The sequence below is a fragment of the Seriola aureovittata genome, chromosome 18, assembly GCF_021018895.1.
Source record: "Seriola aureovittata isolate HTS-2021-v1 ecotype China chromosome 18, ASM2101889v1, whole genome shotgun sequence".
Taxonomy (NCBI): Eukaryota; Metazoa; Chordata; class Actinopteri; order Carangiformes; family Carangidae; genus Seriola; species Seriola aureovittata.
Genome location: NC_079381.1, coordinates 5,653,524 through 5,674,866, shown reverse-complemented (window position 1 = coordinate 5,674,866; position 21,343 = coordinate 5,653,524). Strand labels below are relative to the sequence as shown.

Sequence of the window (21,343 nt, the reverse complement as noted above, 5' to 3'; positions counted from 1 at the left end):
GGAATAAACAACACTGATATGATTATTTAACTACTTTCGATTTCATTCATTTCATATATGTGAAAAGTAGCAGAGAAAAAAAGCATCAAAACATAGTTTGCCACAAATTGAATTCATTCTGCAGCACTTCCACCTGTTTGCCTGACATGGTGCGATTCATTTACATAATGCACTGGCTGACCTGAAGCAGATGGCCTACAGCAGAGGTCAAAGCTCCTGCTGAGCTCCGTTACACTGTAAGGTCACACGGCTGTGGCTGGTCTGCACCTGACACTGGGTGTTATTCACATATTAACCCCTGTGGTCATGGATTCTGTGGTGAATGGTGGCTGAAGAGCAGACAGACAGCAGGAGAGCTTCTCCTAGTCAGGTGAACAGCTCAATGAAAGCACTGTTGCTGAGAGGAGACTGTGCGATGTGATGCCGACTGAGGTTTTGGATCAGCTGCAAGGACACGGAGAGAATCGGTTGCATTTACTGGTGGTTGGTCCATGCACTTTTGTTTTACCATAAAATGTAAGATGACAGATTTTACACCTGCATCAAAGTGTGAAAAACCACAGTGTGTTCATAAACAAAATATAAATCCTGGTTCAGTTGGCTGCCTTCACTTGTACCTCCCACTGCTTTTGAGGTGGGTCCACCTTAATACAAAAACAAATTGACTCGTTTTAAACATTAGACGATTGCAATGCCATGATAAATGTGTATTTACTGGCATGTTGTTGAGAGCAGACCAGTGTGTGGCACGGGAGGATCCTCCTCTTATTAATCATCTGTAATTGCAATTTTGTCTCTTAATATTAAAGCTTAAAACAGTATTTTGCAAAGTGATTGTTCTTGCCAGCTTATGTCCCTCAGTCAGAGCCCTCCACTGACTTCTAAGTGAAGAGACTCAGGCTCCAGCTGGGGCTTTCAGCGTGTCCGTTAATGTACTGTAAATGCAGAGGTTGCATTATGTGTCCAGTCACATACCCCTCTTATCTTTGCCTGCTGATGATTTCATCAATCAGATGGTTCGAATCATGCTGCAGCAGAGAAATTTGTGTGTCTGTGTCTGCTTTGTTCAAGCGTGAGAACTTCCTGTTTTGGTTTCTAAGATAGAGATAGAGATAAGACAGGAGTCGTTGGGTTATTAGTGTAAATTGGACTTGTCCTGAATGGTCAGAGAAGGTTGCTCATGTAATCAATTTTCTTCATTTATTTGATTAAGGATGTCTCATTAAGTTAGTCGATGAGTTTTGTGGGTAATACGTGGAATCACAATTATGATGCATGTTAAGAGTGGACACACGCCCTGAGCTTACTTAACTTTTTTTTAATGGATATCTATCATGCAAACAACTACAATCCTTTTTAACCGGAGCAGGTTTTTACATCCTGATTGTTTGATTAAGCAGAGCAATAAAATCTGGACACCAAGCATTTCGCATTGAACACATGTGGGACCATTGTCGTGCATAAATTAGCTGATTAACAGAAAGTTAATCATTAGCATTTCTTCTGGTCCAGGCACCTTTTCCCTCTTCCATGTAATGCTCATGACAGCGGCTTTTCTCTGCTAGAAATCTGCACAGTGTCCATGAAAGGCAGAATGCAAGGCTGGGAACGGCCTAAAATTTATATCATGGTATAATTTGAAGGACGGTTACAGTATGTCTCATGGTATATATGTTTTTCTTAAAACCACTGCAACCACTGTTGTCAAACATAATTTGCCATGTATTAGTGTTCTTCTCGTTGTCTGACTTTTTAAATCTGAACCATGTCCATATCGTTGAAGATGCTCTGGTTGTTTTTACCAACTCCTCTTCATCATGCTCATCACTTTCAGCCATTTCTTTGATTACAAACAAAGCAGCATGAGCTCTCATGATTTTCCAGACAGTTCGCTGCCACAATCTTCTTTTTCTTTGGCAGACTAGTCACAGTTTACTGCATTGCTGCATCTCACTGGTTTAGTTACGTTATTTCCACTTTCTGTCTGCATTGAGTAGTCAAAAGCCATACTTTAGGGCAAATGCATACCGATACTTTCTATACTATTTCTACCATCCGCCCCAAGCAGAATCCATTCTCAGATATTTTACCAAAGAACAGCACTGGTGTTGTCATGGGACTGTCTGCAGTATTATCAAAGTGGACTGCTGAGTTTTGTTTTATGTGTTTTGAAAGTGTGTGTGCGTTTGTGCAGGCTTAAAAGCCAGCCACAGGCTATCCATTACATAGATTGTGGCACCATATGATCTGCATGAATCCTTGTATTGTTTACAGTGCAGTGTGAGTTGGGTGTGTACGGTTACCAAGTTGTATGGTGAAATAAATACAGAAAGATATTAATAAACAGATGCAGGCTTTCTGAGATGCTGAACAATGTAGGAGCCAAAAAATTCTCAGCCTCACTCTATTATTGATGATGGAGACCATTAGACAGCATTTCTATTGATTTAGCTTCCTTACAGAGACAGTCGTATAAGTAGAGTCATGAATGCATGAATGAAAGTGCATGAATAAGCCACTTATACACATTACTTACACATAATGTTGAACATGGACTACAGCTCTGTTGAAACTCTTAACAGTATCCCTAGACATTATGTTCATGTTGGATGATTGTGCAGCGCATGAGTTATGGTCAATGCCAACATTGCAATGGAAATACAGAAAGTAGTTTGTCCTTTATGAAGAAAGGCAACAAGTAAAGTTATCTTCCTTTCATCGTAGCCACAATGTTTCCTAACTAAGCGTTTTAGTTACTGTGAAATGAAAATCCTTAAACTGTCTGTCTTGTTTCATTTTTCAACGGTCATTGAGCAACTGCTTTGTGGGTAATACAACAGAGGACCAATTGGTGTGTCAGTAGCACATCTGTACACGTTATAGTGAAACCAAACAAACATTATTTTAACTAAGAAGTCAGTCAGTAATCACTCTGATATGGGACTTGGTTATGTTGCTCAGGAGTTGGAGGTTATTGTTGCAGCTTATTGTTTCATTACTGGCTGCCATATTTAAAAGTGATTTATTTGTCAATGCATCTTTCATTAACGATCACTGTTAGTGCTGACTTCATTTACAAATACAATGCCTTTCCTGTGGCTGTTTCACAAGAAAAACCACCTGTGGTTTGCCAGTTGAATGCTATGGAGAAATATTGCTGACCATAAACAGCATCAAAACAGTTTCAGTTTCATGATTTAACATGTTGTTAATATCACATTTTAGAACATAACAGGTAAAAAACAAACATTTTCTGTTGCTGATTTGGGGCATTAGCAGAAAACAAATTCACTCAGATGCTGGGGATCCCTCTGTGTTGATGGTGATGAGTTATAGATTTGAGGTAAAGGGTGTAGCCAGCCTGTCTGTTCTGTTTAGCCTCCTCTTGTTTCTTCGTTGGCTTCCTGACTCTTAGGACAATGATAGAGGAGATGGTATTTCATTAACCCATTCTATGAGTCTGTATGGACATATTATCTCATGTGGAACATACCTCTGTATTGACAGTTTACTTCAGGATCCAACACTCAAAAAATAAGATGTGAAGTTCTGCGAGTGTACACCAGTCAGAGCCAGGAAGGTTTAGGAGCTGTAAATGAAACAAGAAATACATCACTTGAAGTGACAATCCATTTGACCTGACTTCCTGACTCTTTAGTCTCATTTATCTTTTGCAGACTCTTTACTGTGTAAGTAAGTTGACTCCAAAACAGTGTAAATGAGACATTACAACATGTAGTTCTTTTGTATCTCAGATAACAGCAGTGGATCTCATCTTAGTTTACAGAAGAGCAGAAGCACACATTCATTGTAACACAATCATTGTCTGTGGTAATACAAACCACTAGCTTTATGTAAACAAGACAAGACATCCCCTTAGGTCCATGTGAAGCCGGCCACAAGTGCATGTATGCACACACACACATGCTTTGTGCCTTTGTATTGTGATGCTTTTATCTTGTATTTAAGATCCGTGGTTTGTGAATCACATGGAGAGTCACTTTTTTTTAAATTTATGACAAATCTTTTGACTTCTGCTGCTTTTGTGCATAATCAGCAAATTACTAACCCATCCTGTAACTCATGGTTTCAGTCTAAATGTCACTTGAATGAATATGTTTGTGCTCTTCCACAGCCATGTTTGTTCTATACTGGACGAGTCCTCACTTGTCCACACAGCAGCAATCAGTTCAACAAAGAATTGATTAAGGATAAGTCAAGATAAGACAAATGGGATATGTAAACAGTAATCAGTGGGTTTTTGGTGCTATATATGCTGTGTAAAAGCTTTATACTGTATATAAGTGATGTGGGTTGCAATAATGACAGAAAATAACATTTTCCTTTCTTAATGTTAAAAAGGGGGTGGGGGTCAGTTCATCAGGCAAAAAATATGGATCATATGCACAGAAGCCATGTGACTGGTAAGATTTGAAATGGTTATGTCAGCTTCATTAATTACATTTAGGTATAAAGTTACATATCTGACTAGATACAATATATTCATCCTACAGTGTATCTGATCTTTGCTGGAGCTCTGGCCCACACTTAATGGTACTTGAAGGTATGTTTATGCTGCTAAGTGCCTTGCCTCAATACTTATCTTCCACTTCCCTACAGCACCAACGGTGTGCAACACCAGCCAATGTTAGCTTAGAAATGGAGCCCGCTAACTTCAACAGACACAGACTCCAACGTAAGCACAAAAAACACAGTGAAGCCCATCCGGCCAAAAGGGAATGTGACCAACGTCGGGGAAAACTAGGGTCAACATTTTATCACTTTATAAATCTCTTTTCAGAAATATATAACATCAGTCAAATTAAAGTCTCACATAGCCAGGCCTATGTCCATGGGGACAAATCCCTGTGGGTAGCTACATCAGTGGGCCAGTGAACCATTAAAAAATCCAAAACCATTGAGGTTTTACCATCTCTCTCTTTACTGCCCTTTCTGTGTGCCTGTCATTCGGGGTGAAATAGAAATAGTATTCAGCCTGTGAAAAAAACAGCTGTATAGTGTCTTCTGTGGCTCTGGAGCTTCCTGTTTTACAAACTGGAGTTTGAGAGACATAATGTTGAATAACTCAGGGACGTCACTCAAGAGAAATGTATTCTGTTATCAACCAGTTTCACCTTGGTTATTGTCCTCTAACACTGTCCTGGTGGGAGCATGTACTGTGCAGAAGCAGAAAGACGCAGCCGAGAGATGCTGGTGTGATTTTAAGAAAGATGCTTACAGGCCAGATTAATGCTGTATTAGTATTTTATTCATCACTGTGTTGAATCCAGCTTGTCTCCTTGAGGCAAACACTGCTGTTTATTCAGAGAAAAACTGGGGTGCAACTGATACAGAATAAATCAATGAATCTAGTGTATGAGTGTCTCTTTATTCTGGCTGGTGAACACATCCCTGCAGGCTGAGTTTTTCTGTGTGACCGTCTAGACCTGGGGGCATGAGTAAATCATGACATCACTGCCCCAAGAGTCACTGATAAGAGATTTGCCTGAAAACCAGAGGAGCAGCGCTGAAACCAAACAACTCAGGCCTCCAAATCTTTACACAGCCCTTAAGTCATTCATAGCAAGTAAATCAAACAAAGGTCTATTGTTTTAGATAAAACTACTGTACTGCTACTGCTGCTGCTACTATTACTGGTACTACTGCAACTGTTACTACCACTAATACTACTAGTAGTACATCATCTGCAACTGAAATTGCTTGTATTACTGCCAGTGCTATGAATACTGGCACTCTACTACTAATGTTACTACTTCAAATAATAGTAGTAATTATTTTTATTTATAGCTTATTTTGGTAATTTTAAATGTGAAAGGTAGAGTAAAAACAAAACAGACAAAGAAAAAAGACTTTCAGATTCTTCTTTGTCTTAATAGGCGCCACGAACCTTCACCATTCCTCTGTTTGTTTGGCGATTAATTACTGCTTAATTGGACTTTACTCGTACTGGTTTTATGCCCTCTGTTTGTGTTGTCTTTTGAGACTTGCCTGTTATAAAGGACTCTACTGATTGAGTAAATGATCTAAAACCCGAAGAATAAAGGTTCTTGAATCACTTTGACTTGTCTTTTGTCCTGAACTGTGACTCATGGTGACTTCATTCTCTCTGCTGCCCTTCAGCGTGGGTGGGTGGCATCGATCCACATGTACATCATCAGTCAGCGTGCTGTGCCCATAGAATTGTTACTGTCAGCTGGAAGTCTTTGCGCCAGCTGCTCCCTCTCCCCTTGGACTTAGTCATGTTAATAATAACTACGCTTTGACCTCCATAACCAGCACCCTGTCTAACCCCATGGCTGGTTATTTAGGTCTGTCATAAGAGGATTCTGTCTCATTCACCCTGATAAGCATACACACCCCTGATCACCCCCTCTTTAAAACGCTGCCCCACTTCCTGTGCTCTAAAATGAGAAAAAGAGGGGCTGTGGACTGTGCCGGCCAAAGAGGAAACTAAAGATAGAAAACTTCAGCTGGGAGATAACAAGTTGCTTTATGGCTGCACTGGTATGTTGTTGGGATCAGTAAAATGTTACATGATGTGGTGATTCAGGCCCACAGGGAAATGTGAAAGCAGTCCCTTTGCTGGAAGCTGAACCCAGGCAATTATCACCAACTGCCTTTAGCCTCTTCTTTTTTCCTCATAGTTTTGGTTTTAAGTTACATTTACTGGGTGGTTAAGTCTCAGGGTTCTCATTTCCAACAACATTATGCAGCTGTTTTTAACAAACAAGCTATGATAAACCTACTGAACGCTACCTGTTAGCGCCAAACAACAGACAAATAGCTGGTGAAGAAAGTGGAACATCTAGTAGCTGAAGCTGGATATTTTTTTTCTTTTGACCCAAAAGGCCAAAAACATTAATTATTGCAGATTTAACCCTTTGTTGCACCAAATTAATCCCACTGAGATAAAGAATCTCTATTTCTATGTGTGAATCAAGAAACCACAATGAATTACTTGCTACATGACACACAGATCTTGTCTTTTATAGCCTCTATTAAGCGGTGAACCTTCCTGAGATTATGTGTGTGTTGAGTCAGGCTTTTGTGAAGGGACAAGAGGTTTCAATCCTCATTTCATCCTCTCCTACGTGCTGCAAAACCCTTCATTGACTTCTCCCTTCTTACCTATATTATTAGATAAGACTTGTATTCTCTATTTGACATTGTACTATATCCTAAAAAATAACTCTGTATATTGTAATTGCATTTATTTTGGACAATTAGTCAAGTGAAACAAGCAATGTACAGATTAAGAAATGAATTGGTTGATCAAAAAACTTAGTTGTTCTCCATTTTGTATACGTTGACTGTTTTCTCTCACAGCTGCTGCCTCCATTTTATCTCTAGTCTCTGAGTCACAATGTTGCAAACAAAGATACAGTCAGCTGGCGTGTGTGTGTGCACATTGCTGAGTTCTTAGTCGTGGGAAATTGTGTTCATGAAGGGCTAGAAGCTGTAATACTTTATCGTCCGAATATATGTTTGTGTCTTCTTTCTTGTGATTCTGTGACAGAGGGTTTCAGATCTGCTGTTCTGAAATTGTTTTCTAGAAGCCTCAGGCCATTGGCAGCTGTTATTAGATTAGATTAACTTTATTAATCCCACAACTGGGAAATTCATTTACCACAGCAGAAAAATAAACATCTATAGAATAAACATCTATGGAAATATACAACAAAAATATACCAAATATACACTAATAAATACAATATACACAATACACACGATATGTACATGAAAAAGTGCAAGTTTGCACATGGTCAGGAAGAGCAGGAGTTGTGGAGTCTGACAGCTGCTGGAATGAAGGACGTTGTGATCTGAGTGTCCCAGCGGGGGGAGGGGGGATGAGGTGTATGCATTCCTGATATTAGCATACAACAAGTACAAAGTTTTATTGTCCCTGGTGGGACAATCCACATACTGGGTGAAGTTAGGAAGAGCAGAGGACAGGGACGTGTGGTTGAAGTCCCCAGAGATGAGGAGGAGGGAATGGGGGTGCTGGTTTAGGAGTTGAGAGACAACACTATGGATCTGGTCTTATTGTTGAACCCACTTCACCTAAAAAGGAAAGGTCACTCATGCCAGTTGAAATACTTGGGAAATGTGTGTGTCCATAACACACTATGTTAGCTAACGAAGCTTCATGTCGGCCCTCTCCAAACAACGGCTTCTTTATGAAGATTAGCGCATAAAAAAATTGGATCATGTGTTCCAAACAGTCACTAATCGCACAAGTACGCCAAGTCTTTGGATGGCACTGATGATTTGGATATCAGTGTTTATTTACATGCCACATTTGCAGCTGCAAATACAGCAACAAGACCATTGTGGCAGCTCATACACGCCCACATTGCGCAATCAGCTGTGATTTAACTCTGACAGTTATAGTCAGAGGGAGTGACATGGCTCCGAAGGTCACAGTGGGGTGTCAGCTGATACTAAATGACTAATCAAACAATCAAAGTCAATGACTTTCAGTTTGGAGTAGACCATGACTCTGTCCGAAATCACTCACTACTCACTATGTAGTCCACTATATAGTGAGTTCCCCATTTTGAAGTGCTGTCCGGATGTATTGTGAGAATTGTTATACACTATAAAGTGGGCTAGTAGTATCCCACAATGCATCAAGAAAAAGTAGTGTACGAAATCGAGTAGTGTCCGAAAGTGGTTTTCCATTTTACAGATGACCTCACTTTATAGTCGTTTACATAACTCCCTGGATAGTGAGTAGTGAATGGGACACAACCTATATCTCTCTACTGTAATAATAAACGAAGCCATAGCAGTAATCCATATGAAACCTCCTGGTTTAACACTTTGATAGTATAATAATGATTTGATGAAAAGTGAATTGCTGGCTCTGACTTGACTTTGGTCTATGATGCATGAAAACCACACCTCAGCTCGTCAGCTGTCATAAAAGTGTAACAGCAGTATCTGGTTTTGCCTTACACTTTCTTGAATATCTTGATCTTGTGATGTTTTTTTAAGATGCAGCTTGATTCAAGATAAGCACTGAAACAAGCTGCTTCGTATCAGATCCAGTAAAATGAGATCAGGTCAACTGAGGACACTGCTGATTGCCACGAGGGAGAAGCTGGTGCTTAAATGTAGGTCTCTGCTGACATAGATACCATCAAATGTGGTCTTGGTTAGGGGAGAGGCAATGTTTACACATCTTAATTCTCAAGCAAGCCTCATACAAATGTCAGGAAAATGAAATTATCTGGAGAATGAAAGGATTAATTCCCTCTTTGCTTTATGTCTTATGATAAACCAGGTGATAATTTAGCTGCTATATATATGAGCATTGTAAATGTCAGAAGACGGAGTCAGTATGTGTCTCATCAGGTCATGGTGTCTGTCTGGATTTGAGCCTCATGCAGTGAAATGTGGAAATTTCAAAGCATGATGGGTAATGCGGGAGTGAGTGTGCAGATTGAGAGTACAGATTACATGTCTGCTGATTGTTTAATGATGTAACTTCTGCAGGGATAAGCCTCTTACACACTTGCATGCAAACGTACTGTACGCAGGGATCTGTGTGTATTTTCATGCAGATGTGTTTCCTCTTAAACTCAAACACATGCAAACACTAAATATAAACTGATCAATGGTATTAAAGCTCGTCAGTCACTAGTGATGAACATTAGTGCTTGAGCTGGTCCATGATAGGATACTCACAGATTATTATGCATTTCTTTTCAATAAATACTATAGACCAGTTAAGGAATGGGCTTGTTTTTGATGCTATTAGTGTTTGTGCTTTGATGTAACCAGTTATTGTGTCTTTTTTCTCCCTAGTATTTCCACCTCTGTACTTTATGTTTCATCTTAAATATCTATTCAAACATCACACCTGCACAACAGTAAATTTCCAAAAACTATGTGGCATCTTTATGTCGTCATCATGCCAAACTTGGTTTTTAAAACCATAACCTGTTAGTCTGTTTTGCGTAATCTTCATGGTTCTTGAGAAGGAGGATGGGTGTATTTTCCTGAGTTTGATTCTTGGGACTTTTTTTAGTTCCTTAAACTGTTCGGTTGAAGAGCTAATAACAATTTTGATCTTTCTTTCACTGAAGCAGCTCTCAGTGCAGTGTTTGTCTCTGTTACTGCTCGTACAGAGAAGTTACACAGGACATGTCTGAACGAACAGCCCAGGCTCTGTTCCTGCTGGGGATTCCCTTACAGCCAGGAGTGATAGATCGTAAGATCAGGTGGCCATGTTTGACATGTCTCACTGAGAGGCATTAGAGACGAGACGAGGGGAGATGTTGGAAAAGTGAGAGGGACTAATTGTTTGCAGCACTTAAAGATTTAATGAAGGTATTAAGTGTAGCATCGGATTACTCGGCTGTCCTGAGGTACAGAGTGATGGTTCTGATCTTTTGTGGAGGAAACTAGAAATATTTGTTCTCATGCCATTTATTCATGGCCATTGTTAATACTAGAAAACAACAACGACAAAACAAAACTGTAGTTCATCTTTGTGCAATGTCAAATATAAACAAGTTGTCGAAGTCCCATATTTTATGCTTTTCCTGTGTTTTATTTGAAGTTTTGATCCATAAGAAGATATTTTTGTGCATTTTAAGAACCAAAAACCATCTCAATGTAGTTTTACATCTCCTTTCTCAGACTTCTCTCTGGAGCTCCAGTAACAACAGGTCGGTGAGCCAATCAGAAGAGAGGAGGCTCTGAGCCTCTCTTCTGATTGGCTAACACTTTTCTGAGTGATTGAATAAACACATAGCAGATTTCAGGTAAACACTCAGAGAAACAAAATCCTGCAAGGTTGGATGGTGGGTCCAGGTGGGTGGCGCTTGGGGTGTAGCTGAGAGCGGTTACTGCTTTGTTGTGACATCACAAAGTTACAAAGGTCCTGATGGCTGGTTTTAAGGCTCAGTTTCTGAATACAGGCTGTGTGCATTTCTCTGTGGACTGAGCGCTTTGATACTTTCACAATATTAATATAGAACCTAGTACTATGTTATAATCAAAAAAGACATGGACATCTACCTTTATACAATATGGGATCCTTAGGTTTAGTTTAACCCTAATTTAAAGGCCTTCATTAGCATCAGCAGTGCAAGAAGCTCCATGTCAATTTCATGTACTGTGTTTGTATCAAAGGTGATCCATAAATTAGCCAATTAATTATCAAACCATATTAGATGTCAGTGTGAGCTGCTGCACCTTGTCCAGTTTTTGTGGTTTGTAGCATTTCTACAGAAGTTTCAGCTTAAAACAATCCAGTCTTATCACACAGATCTTGCTTTGAGAGTTTCCATGCCTTATTATGCTGGAATGTATAAGTGACGTCATAGGAGCCTTTTTGTGCATGTGAGGAATGTTGATCAATTCAACTCATTCACCAACCTAAAGACACAGTTATTCTCTGGTCTCTGGTGTCTGAGGGTGTAGGGTTTAGTTCTTTTAAAGTCCAGACCTTAAACAAACACACTGAGGCTCCTTTGTGCTTCAGACCCAGTCTAATCAGTGTAAATAAGGAACTGTCATTATCAGCCCAACTTCCCTGTGTGCTTCCCAATAACCCTCCAGCTGACTCATTTCCCTCATGTACTGATGTAATAAGCAGCAAGCTCTGACTGAGTGTTTTTATCCCCCGCACACAGTTCTGCTGTTTTTTCCTGAAAAAGTTAAACATATGTCACTAAATTAATTTTTCTTAGTCAGTGTTTTGTGTATATGTTTGTGCTCGTGAACAAACAAATGAAAATGTAGAGAAAGTCAGTAATAATATAAAGTGGCTCTGTTTGGAAAAGCTGACGACAAAGCAAACAACACTATTGCGTAACTCGCACATATTTTCTCAGGGAAGTGTGCCCTGAAGGACAACATTTCTGCAAAGGGAGAGGATGGAGGAGGAAAGTGGCATCGATGACTTTGCCAAAGAAAAGTATGAGGGAAAAACATATCCTCACGTAAAATATTCTTATAGACACAAGAAGGACAAAGAGAATAGCTAAATAAAAGTTTACATGGCTACAGAAAATATATGTGTGATTGCTGACAGGTGTTTGTTGAAGTTATATTAAAGGGCACTTAAAATTGTTTTCTGGTAAACATTTCAACCACCATACTAAGCTGTGGGTAACCATAGCAACAGTAATTGCTACAGCTGCTTCTTGGTAACATTTGAGCTAACTGATGAAACTGACCTAAATATTGGTTAAATTCACAGCAAAAGATGGATGACAATTTGAACAATTTTTTAAGGTTAATATTCTTTCATTCAACTACAGCTGCAATGATTAGTCAATTAATTGATTAGCCAATCCACAAAATTAATCGACAACAGTTTTGCTGCTAATTTGCTGCTTTTTTTTATTGACTTACATTATAGTAAATAGAATATTTTGACTGTTGCTTTGACAAATCAAGAAATTTGATTAGCATCAATTTAGGAAATTTTGGTTAAAAATATTTGGCAGATTAATTAAAAATGAAAATAATCGTTAGTTGCAGCTCTACGTTCAACATTTGAGAAGTTAGGCTTCTTTTCTTCAATGAAAAAAAGATTTTGTAGAATAAAATGTTTATCTTTCTCAAAGACAAGTATCATTTTGGTTTCCCATTCAATAGTGAAAATCAGCTCTTGTATCAGCACCAGTACTGCAAAGTTTCAATAATAACCAGCCCAGGTATAAGCATGATAATACATGATTTCTGATGTACAAAAATAATGGATGAGATTGAAATGAACATATAATGCAGTCAGGTGTGACGGGCAAGTGCAGTCAAACCAAGATTTTCTTTCCAGATACACAATGGCATATATCAGGTCGTTATCTGTGCCTACTCTCCTGAATGATCCACTTACTCACCAGTACCACACCCTCAACCCTCAGCCACATCCTCCATTGGCCAGAATCACCCTGCTCTAACCCACATCAGAGAACGCTTTGATACAATAAAACACAGCAGTCATGTTTAGGCAGCCGGGTCTAGTAACGCTATCGATTACACCCTCTCTCCTGGATCTGTCAGCCCACACGGTCTGATTCGTAAAATTTAATGAGTAGTAGCACCAGGATCATCTCCGCCTACGTATACTCTCACTGAACCTTGGAAAGGACCTGGACTGACTCCAGTGTGTTGGCAGGAAATCCAGACAGCTGCTGAGTCAGAGCATGCTCGGCTGCTGGCTTCCCTCTCACTACTGAGACTCGGTCTCCCTGAGGCTGTGGTTTATTCTGTGGAGTGCTGGCCTCTGGCGCAGATTCCTGTACTGGCAGATCCCAGTAATGATCATTGCTGCTGGTGTGAGGGCAAGTTTGAAGTTGTCTGCTTCAGAAAACCAAACAAAATTTTGTGACTTGAGTGGGCATTGCAAGATTTTAGTTTTTAAATATAAGTTTTTGAGGAGCTACTTGCACTAGGCATTGTAGATTAGGAGCTTTGAAGCCGATTTCTTGACTCAAATTTATTTATTTTTTCCTCTTTGAATATCAGAAAGACTAATGGAAACCCAGTAAGTGTTCACTTTGTCTAATCACCTGTGACACAACATACGTGGATAGACACCTGTCCCAAATAAATGCCTGTTGAGCCTTGTCAGACCTCAGTAAATGAAGTGACATCTGTGTACTGTATTACAAAGGACTGGATATCTACACTGGTCTCCTGATTTGATTTGATTTGATTTTCATTGAAAAAAGATTGATTCATTTATTCATGTTCTTGATGATTCAGTTACGTCAGATAAATGTTTGTAAAGAATTTCTCAGGATTTATTCCAGGAATTTAGATTTCTTTTATGTTAAATAAGCGAGTAGCACTGTTGTTTCATTCACATCTCCCAGTGAGAAAACTACTAGTGTTACTAGTGTAGGCATGTCATCCAAGTTTTTGGGTACTCACTATTCCCTTCGTCAAATTGAAGTGGAGTGTCAGATAACCTGATATTCTAGGTCATAGTTTGATAAATGACCACAACGTCACAGGTTGGAGTCCTTACTCATTACTGTAGGCGGTAAGCAACGAGGCGATAAAAACTGGATGGACATAAAAAATAATTCTCAGCAAGGAATCACTGCCAAAGGAGAAAAATCTAATCACCAGAATACTAATAATTTGGATTTTACAGATTGCTGAGATGGTGGATTCACACAGGATAAAGAACATGGATGACCTCTGCTGAAGTTTAGGGTTTGGTCCTGGAGTGTCTGTGGTGAGGTGTGGAGACACTTTTTATTCATGTCTGGATGAACGTCTCCTCAGACACATCATCACCACTCCTGGTCCATCTGGCCATGTGATTGTGGAGTGTCTAGCTCATTACTCAGCCACAGACAGCCAGTCTCTCTGCCAGAGCAGCCCATCTCTTATGACACAACTATTCACTATTCAGCTCTGCTGCTGCCGCTCTTCCTGCTGCTGCTGCTGCTGCTGCTGCTGCTGCTGTTGGGGATATTAACAGATTAACCCTGCACTGACCTTTCGTGGGCTGAGCTCTTCACTTTCCCACGACAGACAGCTGTAAACAGAACCTCGTCACAGTAATGTCTCTCCTCTGTCATATTTGTGCAATTTTACAATTCTATTGTTGCTTCTGTGAAGTGTGATGACTCCAGAAAGCTCAGAGGTTGTGTTAATGTGGAGTGTGAAGGTATTATTCTCCTCCATGAATGAGGCAGATGGCTGCCGGGGCAGATTGAAGGGTTTAATTAATGACCAAATGAATGGATGCGACTGGGACTGGCTGAAGGACACTGCTCCGTTTCGTGTGCCACAGATTTCAGTTTTTGTTTTTGCCGGCAGCAGAGGTCCCTCCCTCTTCCCCAGATCTGTGCCAGCAGTCCTGCCGGTGTTGAGAGCGCAGCCATCTGCCACTTTCTCTGTGTGTGTGTGTGTGTTCTGTGATGCCAGCACAGGAGCAAAGGATACTGCGTGGGTGTGAGCTGTGATTGGTCAAACACAGTCTATGGCATGATATTTTTTACATCAGAGTCTGTTTATTTATTTATTTATTTTTTTTTTGAGTAGCGACCAAATCATGTCTGTACCACTGTGAAAAAACTGTTGTGCAGGGCTGGGCAATATGACGACAACAGGTTGACATTTTGTTATGAAGTAATAATCCCTAATATCTCTGCTTGTATTTGACCATTGTGGGAATATTGGATTAAAAGGAGGATTTCATCAGTCTGATGAAGTACCTACCTTGATATTAGAGCTACAAGTAACAGAGCTTTAGCCACGTTAGCATCATGGCTCTCAGGATGTTTATGTTGTTCAGTCCACCGCTGTCGTCCAGACTGAAGTATCTCAACAAATCGCTCCATCAACAGGTTGAGACTGCCGTGAGGCTTCATGGTGTCCTTAAGATAAATAACAGTGACACTGGTGTTATCCTGACTTTTCTCTTACGCCACCATGAGGTTCACATTTTTGGTCTTGAGTGAAATATCTCTCTGGCTATTGGATGGATTATACTTTGGTTCATGACCAAATACCTGCAAATAAAAGACAATCTCAACTGTCTCAGCTGTACTTTGTGTTTCGTGGTTAGCAAATGTTAGCATGGTGACCATGGTAAAAACTACACTCCACAAAATCAGCATGATGGGATTGTTATTGTGGGCATATTAGCATGCTGGCGTTAGCATTCAGCTGAAAGCACTGCTGTGTCTTAGTACAGCCTCACAGAGCTGCTAGCATGGCTGTAGACTCTCAGTCTTGTTTTCATTATCATTTAATCTGATTTTGTTTTGATTCATTGGTGAATTATTTAGTCTACTAAATGTTTAGTGTCAAAGAAGAAGAGATTCTGCTTATTTTGTCAGTTGAACCAACAGAAAATGTATTATACCCTGATATCTCAAACCATCTTGAAGTACAAGTAGAAGATTTATTTATATCTCCCACCGTTACTGTCAAGTCAGTACAGAAAGTTTGTTCCAAATCCTTGAAGTGATTTTTATTTTTGCTCTCAGTTGTTAGATTTTACCTGATTTAAATCAGTGTTGTTCATTTTATATTGTATATGGTCGCGATGCATTTGAGAAGTTCGGTTTATTTATTTATTTATTTCAGATGGTTTAAAACAAAAGAGGTTTTAATTCATACTGAGATAAAGAAATTCTATCTGTCTGTCTGCATATCAAAGTATTGAGATAATACTGGCTGGGCCTTCTTTGTGTTTAATCCTCTGGCTTCTGTCACAGTCATGGCGTGTGTGTTTGTGTGTATTATCAGAGGGTTTCCATTTCCTCGCAGAAAGATCAACAGAAAGACATGAGGGATAGAGGAGCGAGAGAGACGGGCTGCGTTCACACTGCAGATCTGCTCCTGCTGCTCACTTCAGCATTTCGTCGTTGCAGGTGCACTGTTGATTTCTGTCACAGGACACATGCAGCACCAGTTTGAACTCAACATGACTTTAGTGTGGAGTAAAAATGATGTTATCTTCTTGACGTTTGAATCAAGCATGAGAGGACGATAAAACATAATTTCCTGCACCCTGAGCAGTGGCACAGGAGAACATGTTGATTACCTTCACCACTTCCACTGTGTTAACCTAATCTATTAAGGCAACGATTTGATTTGATTTGCTGCCACTCTTGTTCTTTAACAGCTCTTTGTCCCTGTGTTGCTTCTGCTCATGTAAAGCTTTTTTTCCCCCAAATCAGCCTCCTGCATTTTGGCAAGCAGCCTCAGACTTAAAGATCCCGTATGTGACACTTTTCCTGTGTTTTACTTGAAGTTTTGATATCTATAAGAAGAATATAAGAAGATATATTTGTTATTTAAGTACTAAAAACATGTCTTCCTCTTCTCTGTGGGGTTCTAGCAGGAACAGGGCTTTTTGTGTCAGTCTCTGAGCCTCTCTTCTGATTGGATGACTGTTTTCTGGGTGATAGGTAAGGGATCATGCTGCTGTAGCTTGGTAAAATTCACTGGTAAATGTAAATGGCAATGGTCAGTCAGTGCTGAAATGAGCCACACAGACATTCAAATTCAGACAAAAACAAACTTTAGCCTCTGGTCTGTAATATTACTCTCCGTGGAGAGGCTGTGGAATGATGTATTGGCGTCCTGACATACAACTGTGCAGCGTTTCCTCAACATTTTACTGTCTTGTAGCTTGTTAGCTCTGTGATACAATGAACCGCTTGGTGTTGTGCTGTTAGATAAAGCTAAACCAACAGCAACAACACAAAAAAGGTTTGACGGTGGGTCCAATTGGGTCGTGCTGGGCGGTGACTGTAAAGCTGTGACATCACAAAATTATGGAAGTCCTGATGGCTCGTTTTAAGGCAGTTTCTGAACACAGGCCTGCTTTATAATCAAAAAAGACCTGGACATCTCACTTTCTACAATATGGGACCTGTAATCAGACTTGAAAACCATGGATTCCGGTTCAGTTGATCCCGCTGGCACGTCAGTAATCTTGATATGACCTCAGCTCTATCTAACCTGTTGCAACATCCTCACCATCATCACCCCAGCTAAATGTTTACGCAGCATGACCCAGTGGGTGAAGCACAATCAGTGATACGATCTAAACCAGTCAAACCTGAAGTATCCAGGTGTTTATTCAAGGTTACCTCTTTAGTTTCACAGCAGCTCCTCCTCCTCTCCTCCACCTGTTGTCAGACACTATTCACAGCCTCTTCTGACAGATTATTTACCACTGCAGCAGAATGCACATTCTAGTAGCAGAGGCCCATAATGATTTAGTGAGACGTCGCTCTTTGTGAGTCATTCTCATGCTAATCAGTGTGTATTGTGCTGCTGACCTGTATTTTTCACACTTCGGTGCCCAAACTGCTTAGACTCAGCTGCTCTGTTAACATATATATTTAATGTCACAATGTGAGCCTCACAAAGTGTGGCCTTAGACTCTTTGTTTCTTTTCCCCAGATAAAATGAATGACGGTTGGACAGTATTTTGTGTGTAATGCTATTCTGTGTCCTGAAGAAGATGTTTATGAAGATAAAACAAGATAGGACAGGTCACAAGTGCCACACATCATGATATGATTCGCTGTGCATACTGGCACAGAAAATAGAAATAGACTGAACGATTAACTGATTATGAATGAAAACAATGGTTATCTGCACTCCCCTATATTTTCTAATGGGCATGTTGGAAATTCTTTTGTAATCCTGCAGTAAAAATACCATCAAACATGCACATTTTCAGACACTTCTCTGACTTTTTTTTCTCTCCTCGTCTTGCAGCAATCAAGGTGAACTGTCAGGGCTCATGTGGGATCTCCAACAAAATGAATGACGCCTCCTGGAGTCTGGAGGAGCAATACTTCAACAGCACGCTGTCCGTTGCTGATAAAGGTGATGATACTAAAAGCCTGATGATGTTATTTTTTAGAGTTTTCTATTGGTTGCACAGTATGCCTGATCATTGAACACTCCTCATGTAGGATGCACCTACTTTCCAGGCAGCAGTTAATTTTTGCACACAATGTAAAATGGCTGCCTGTTTGGTAAAAACATGCAAAAACACTGGTTTGTACCGTTTCATCACTGTCATGTGACTGTGCAGGGTGTCTACTGATATCCTGCATATGTGATAAACAAACTGATTTATCTCTCTCATCTGAGAACACTGAAATGTCAGAAAAAGTCAGAAGTGAGACATGACTGATGGGTCCCGCCTCTCACCTCATTTAGTTTATGGGAAATGGCTGCAGCAGCTTAATCTCACAATGGCAGCAGCAGGTTTTTGCAGCCCTGCAGTGAAGAGTTAAAAGCGTCAGTCAGTCAGAGTAACAGTCTCCTGTGGGGATGTTGCATGCAGCCTCCCTCTCTGCGCGCTGTCTCTCCGAGGTGAGACATGGTTATCAGTGCCCAACAGTGCCTGAGGAGAAGGTTGGACTGGCTCCACAGAGAGCAGGTTTAATGTTTTCCTCCAGTCTCTGGGCACCATCCTGCCCTGCAGCTGTGAAGCCCTGCTCGCCTGCGGAAGCGAGAGCTTACAGGACCTTTTGTTGTGAGCGTGATCTTCCATCTTTTGTATGTGTTGCTAATACTGCTCACAGCCAGAAGCTGAAATGCACTGTGGGTGCAGGAAATCTGTTATATATGCAAATCAAAGTTAATCATTAGAGCGTGTAATCCACACTGGTGAAAAAAACACAAAGCGGCTCAGTGTTTAACTGTCAGGACTGTTTGCTTCAACATGTGGTTTACACATCAGTCTATATACTACACACTATATACTGCTGGGAAGTACATTTATTCAAGCACTGTACAGAAGTAGAGTGTTGAGGTGGTTGCTTCCTTCTATTGTATTCTGCTTCACACTTCCACTCAAACTATGGTGCATTATAATAGGTAAATGAAATTGCCCAACAGTGTATAAAGTGCTTGTTATAATCTTGTAAAGTAAAAATGCAATGCACCTTCCCTCACACAGATCACAGATCAAACACTGGTGCACAGGATCAATGGGCTGAAACCACATAGCTTGTGTATGTTTTCACTGGGATTCTCTCATTTTTATACCAACAAAAATGTATGTCAAAATAACTTCAAAGATATAATAACACAGAATATTCACATAACTTCAGGTGCATGTTTGAATGCTGAACTTTTACTTGTTTTGGAATTTTTTTTCTACTGAGGTGTTGCCACTTGCACTGAAGAAAAGGATCAAAACACTTCTTCTGCCACTGGAAAATACTGCAAAGATTTCTGTTGAAAGTAATTTATATCAAAGAAATTGTTGAAAACTGTCAACAGTAAGTCAATGGAAAAGTGTTTCTGGATATTTCATTGTTTTGAGTACCACAAGCAGAGACAGATGTTTCAGAGGGGAGGCATCTGAAACCTAGAAACTAAATGCATGGTAAGACACAACCGGCGCAAGTGAGAAAACATTTTGTTTTTTGGTTGTTTTTTCGTGAGGAGGATGAATTGCTCCTTTAGTCACAAATTTGATTTGTGAATAAACTAAAATGTATTGTTAACTCCACTTGTTTACAGTGTAACTATGTCCCTGTGCTGTTATCGTGAAGCATTTAAAATAAGTTAGTGCTCTGCTCCACGTCAAGATAAACTCGTGGGAAGTTGGGAAGTGTAAACAGAAATAAGATTGAGAAGCTGGGGAAAAAATATCCTTGATATTTAGCATTATTTAAAAGCTAATGCTAATGTGAAATCAAGAGTATTGTTAGATCATATGTACAACGGGAACAAACATGAACACAAACACACCTGCCTCACACAAAACTAAAACTGCTGACATACTACTACATTAACTATGTGGATACAGGCCTCGTGTAACTGTTTACAGGTGGGACTATTTAGGAGAGAAAAATATGTTCATTATCTACGGGTGACAACCTGCAGTAAAACTTTACCAGAAAGTGAAACATTAACATTTTTAATGGTGCAGACCAACAGCTCAAAGGACTGTAAACGGACACATAACGAAAGCTGGTAATAAAGTTCAGGTAAATAGTTATAGTTAAAAAAATAGTTAGATTAAATTTTAAGCAGTATTTCAGTTCTTGTACAGTTGCGTGTGTTGAGATAATATGTGGTATTCCATAAGTTTGGTTTCTTTTGTTGAATGAAAACATTTTTTTTTCACTCATTTATTAAAGTTTAAAGAAAAAAGGAGGTTTTTGGTATTTATAATGAACTACATGTATTCCTCTGCTGCTTGTTAGAAAAGTGAGCCAAGCAGTGAAAAAAACCAGCTGTAGTCACAGTCAGCGTTTATGATCTGACACGCTGGTCTGAAATCTTCCGGTGTGCAAACACTTTGTCGTAAGAAATATGAGAAAGGAAATATTAACCCAAAATGCTTCAGATAGGAAGATCTTTTGAAGCAACAGTAAAATTCATTCAACACCTCAGTACTCACATGAACACACAGAACACACTGTAAAACACCAGGCACATCCAGACAACATAAATGATTCATTACACACCCGCCCTCTGTGCTCCCCTTTATCTCTGACATTTTTCCGGATCCCATTCTCTTCCAAAAATGGGCTGCTCTGCCCCCAAGGGCTGAGCAACACAGGGAGAGGGAGACAGGAAGGGTGACAGAAGACCACTACACACACACACACACACACACGCACACACACTCTTACACAAAGCAAGCGACACTCGCTGTGGCTGACTGATAATGTGGTCCACTCTTCATCCTGTCACTATTGTTGGTTAATGACCTTCATGAAATGAGGATCTTCCCTCCACTGCTGGAGTTTGGTCGTGCTTCCACTATAGACTCTGTTAGAAACCGACAGCTTTATATTTAGACCATGCGTGAGGCAGACCCCACTGTAGCTTATCCAGTGTTGTCATATCT

The 21,343-nt window shown here is 40.0% G+C and overlaps 1 protein-coding gene across 1 annotated transcript in view; it reads left to right on the top strand.

Moving 5' to 3' along the window:
* arrdc1b (arrestin domain containing 1b) overlaps positions 1-21,343 on the top strand; it is a 36,883-nt gene that overhangs the window by 1,209 nt on the left and 14,331 nt on the right. Inside the window, exon 2 of the mRNA XM_056403967.1 lies at positions 18,241-18,351. Within this exon, the coding sequence (XP_056259942.1) occupies positions 18,241-18,351 (111 nt within the window). The remainder of the gene's footprint in view (positions 1-18,240; positions 18,352-21,343) is intronic.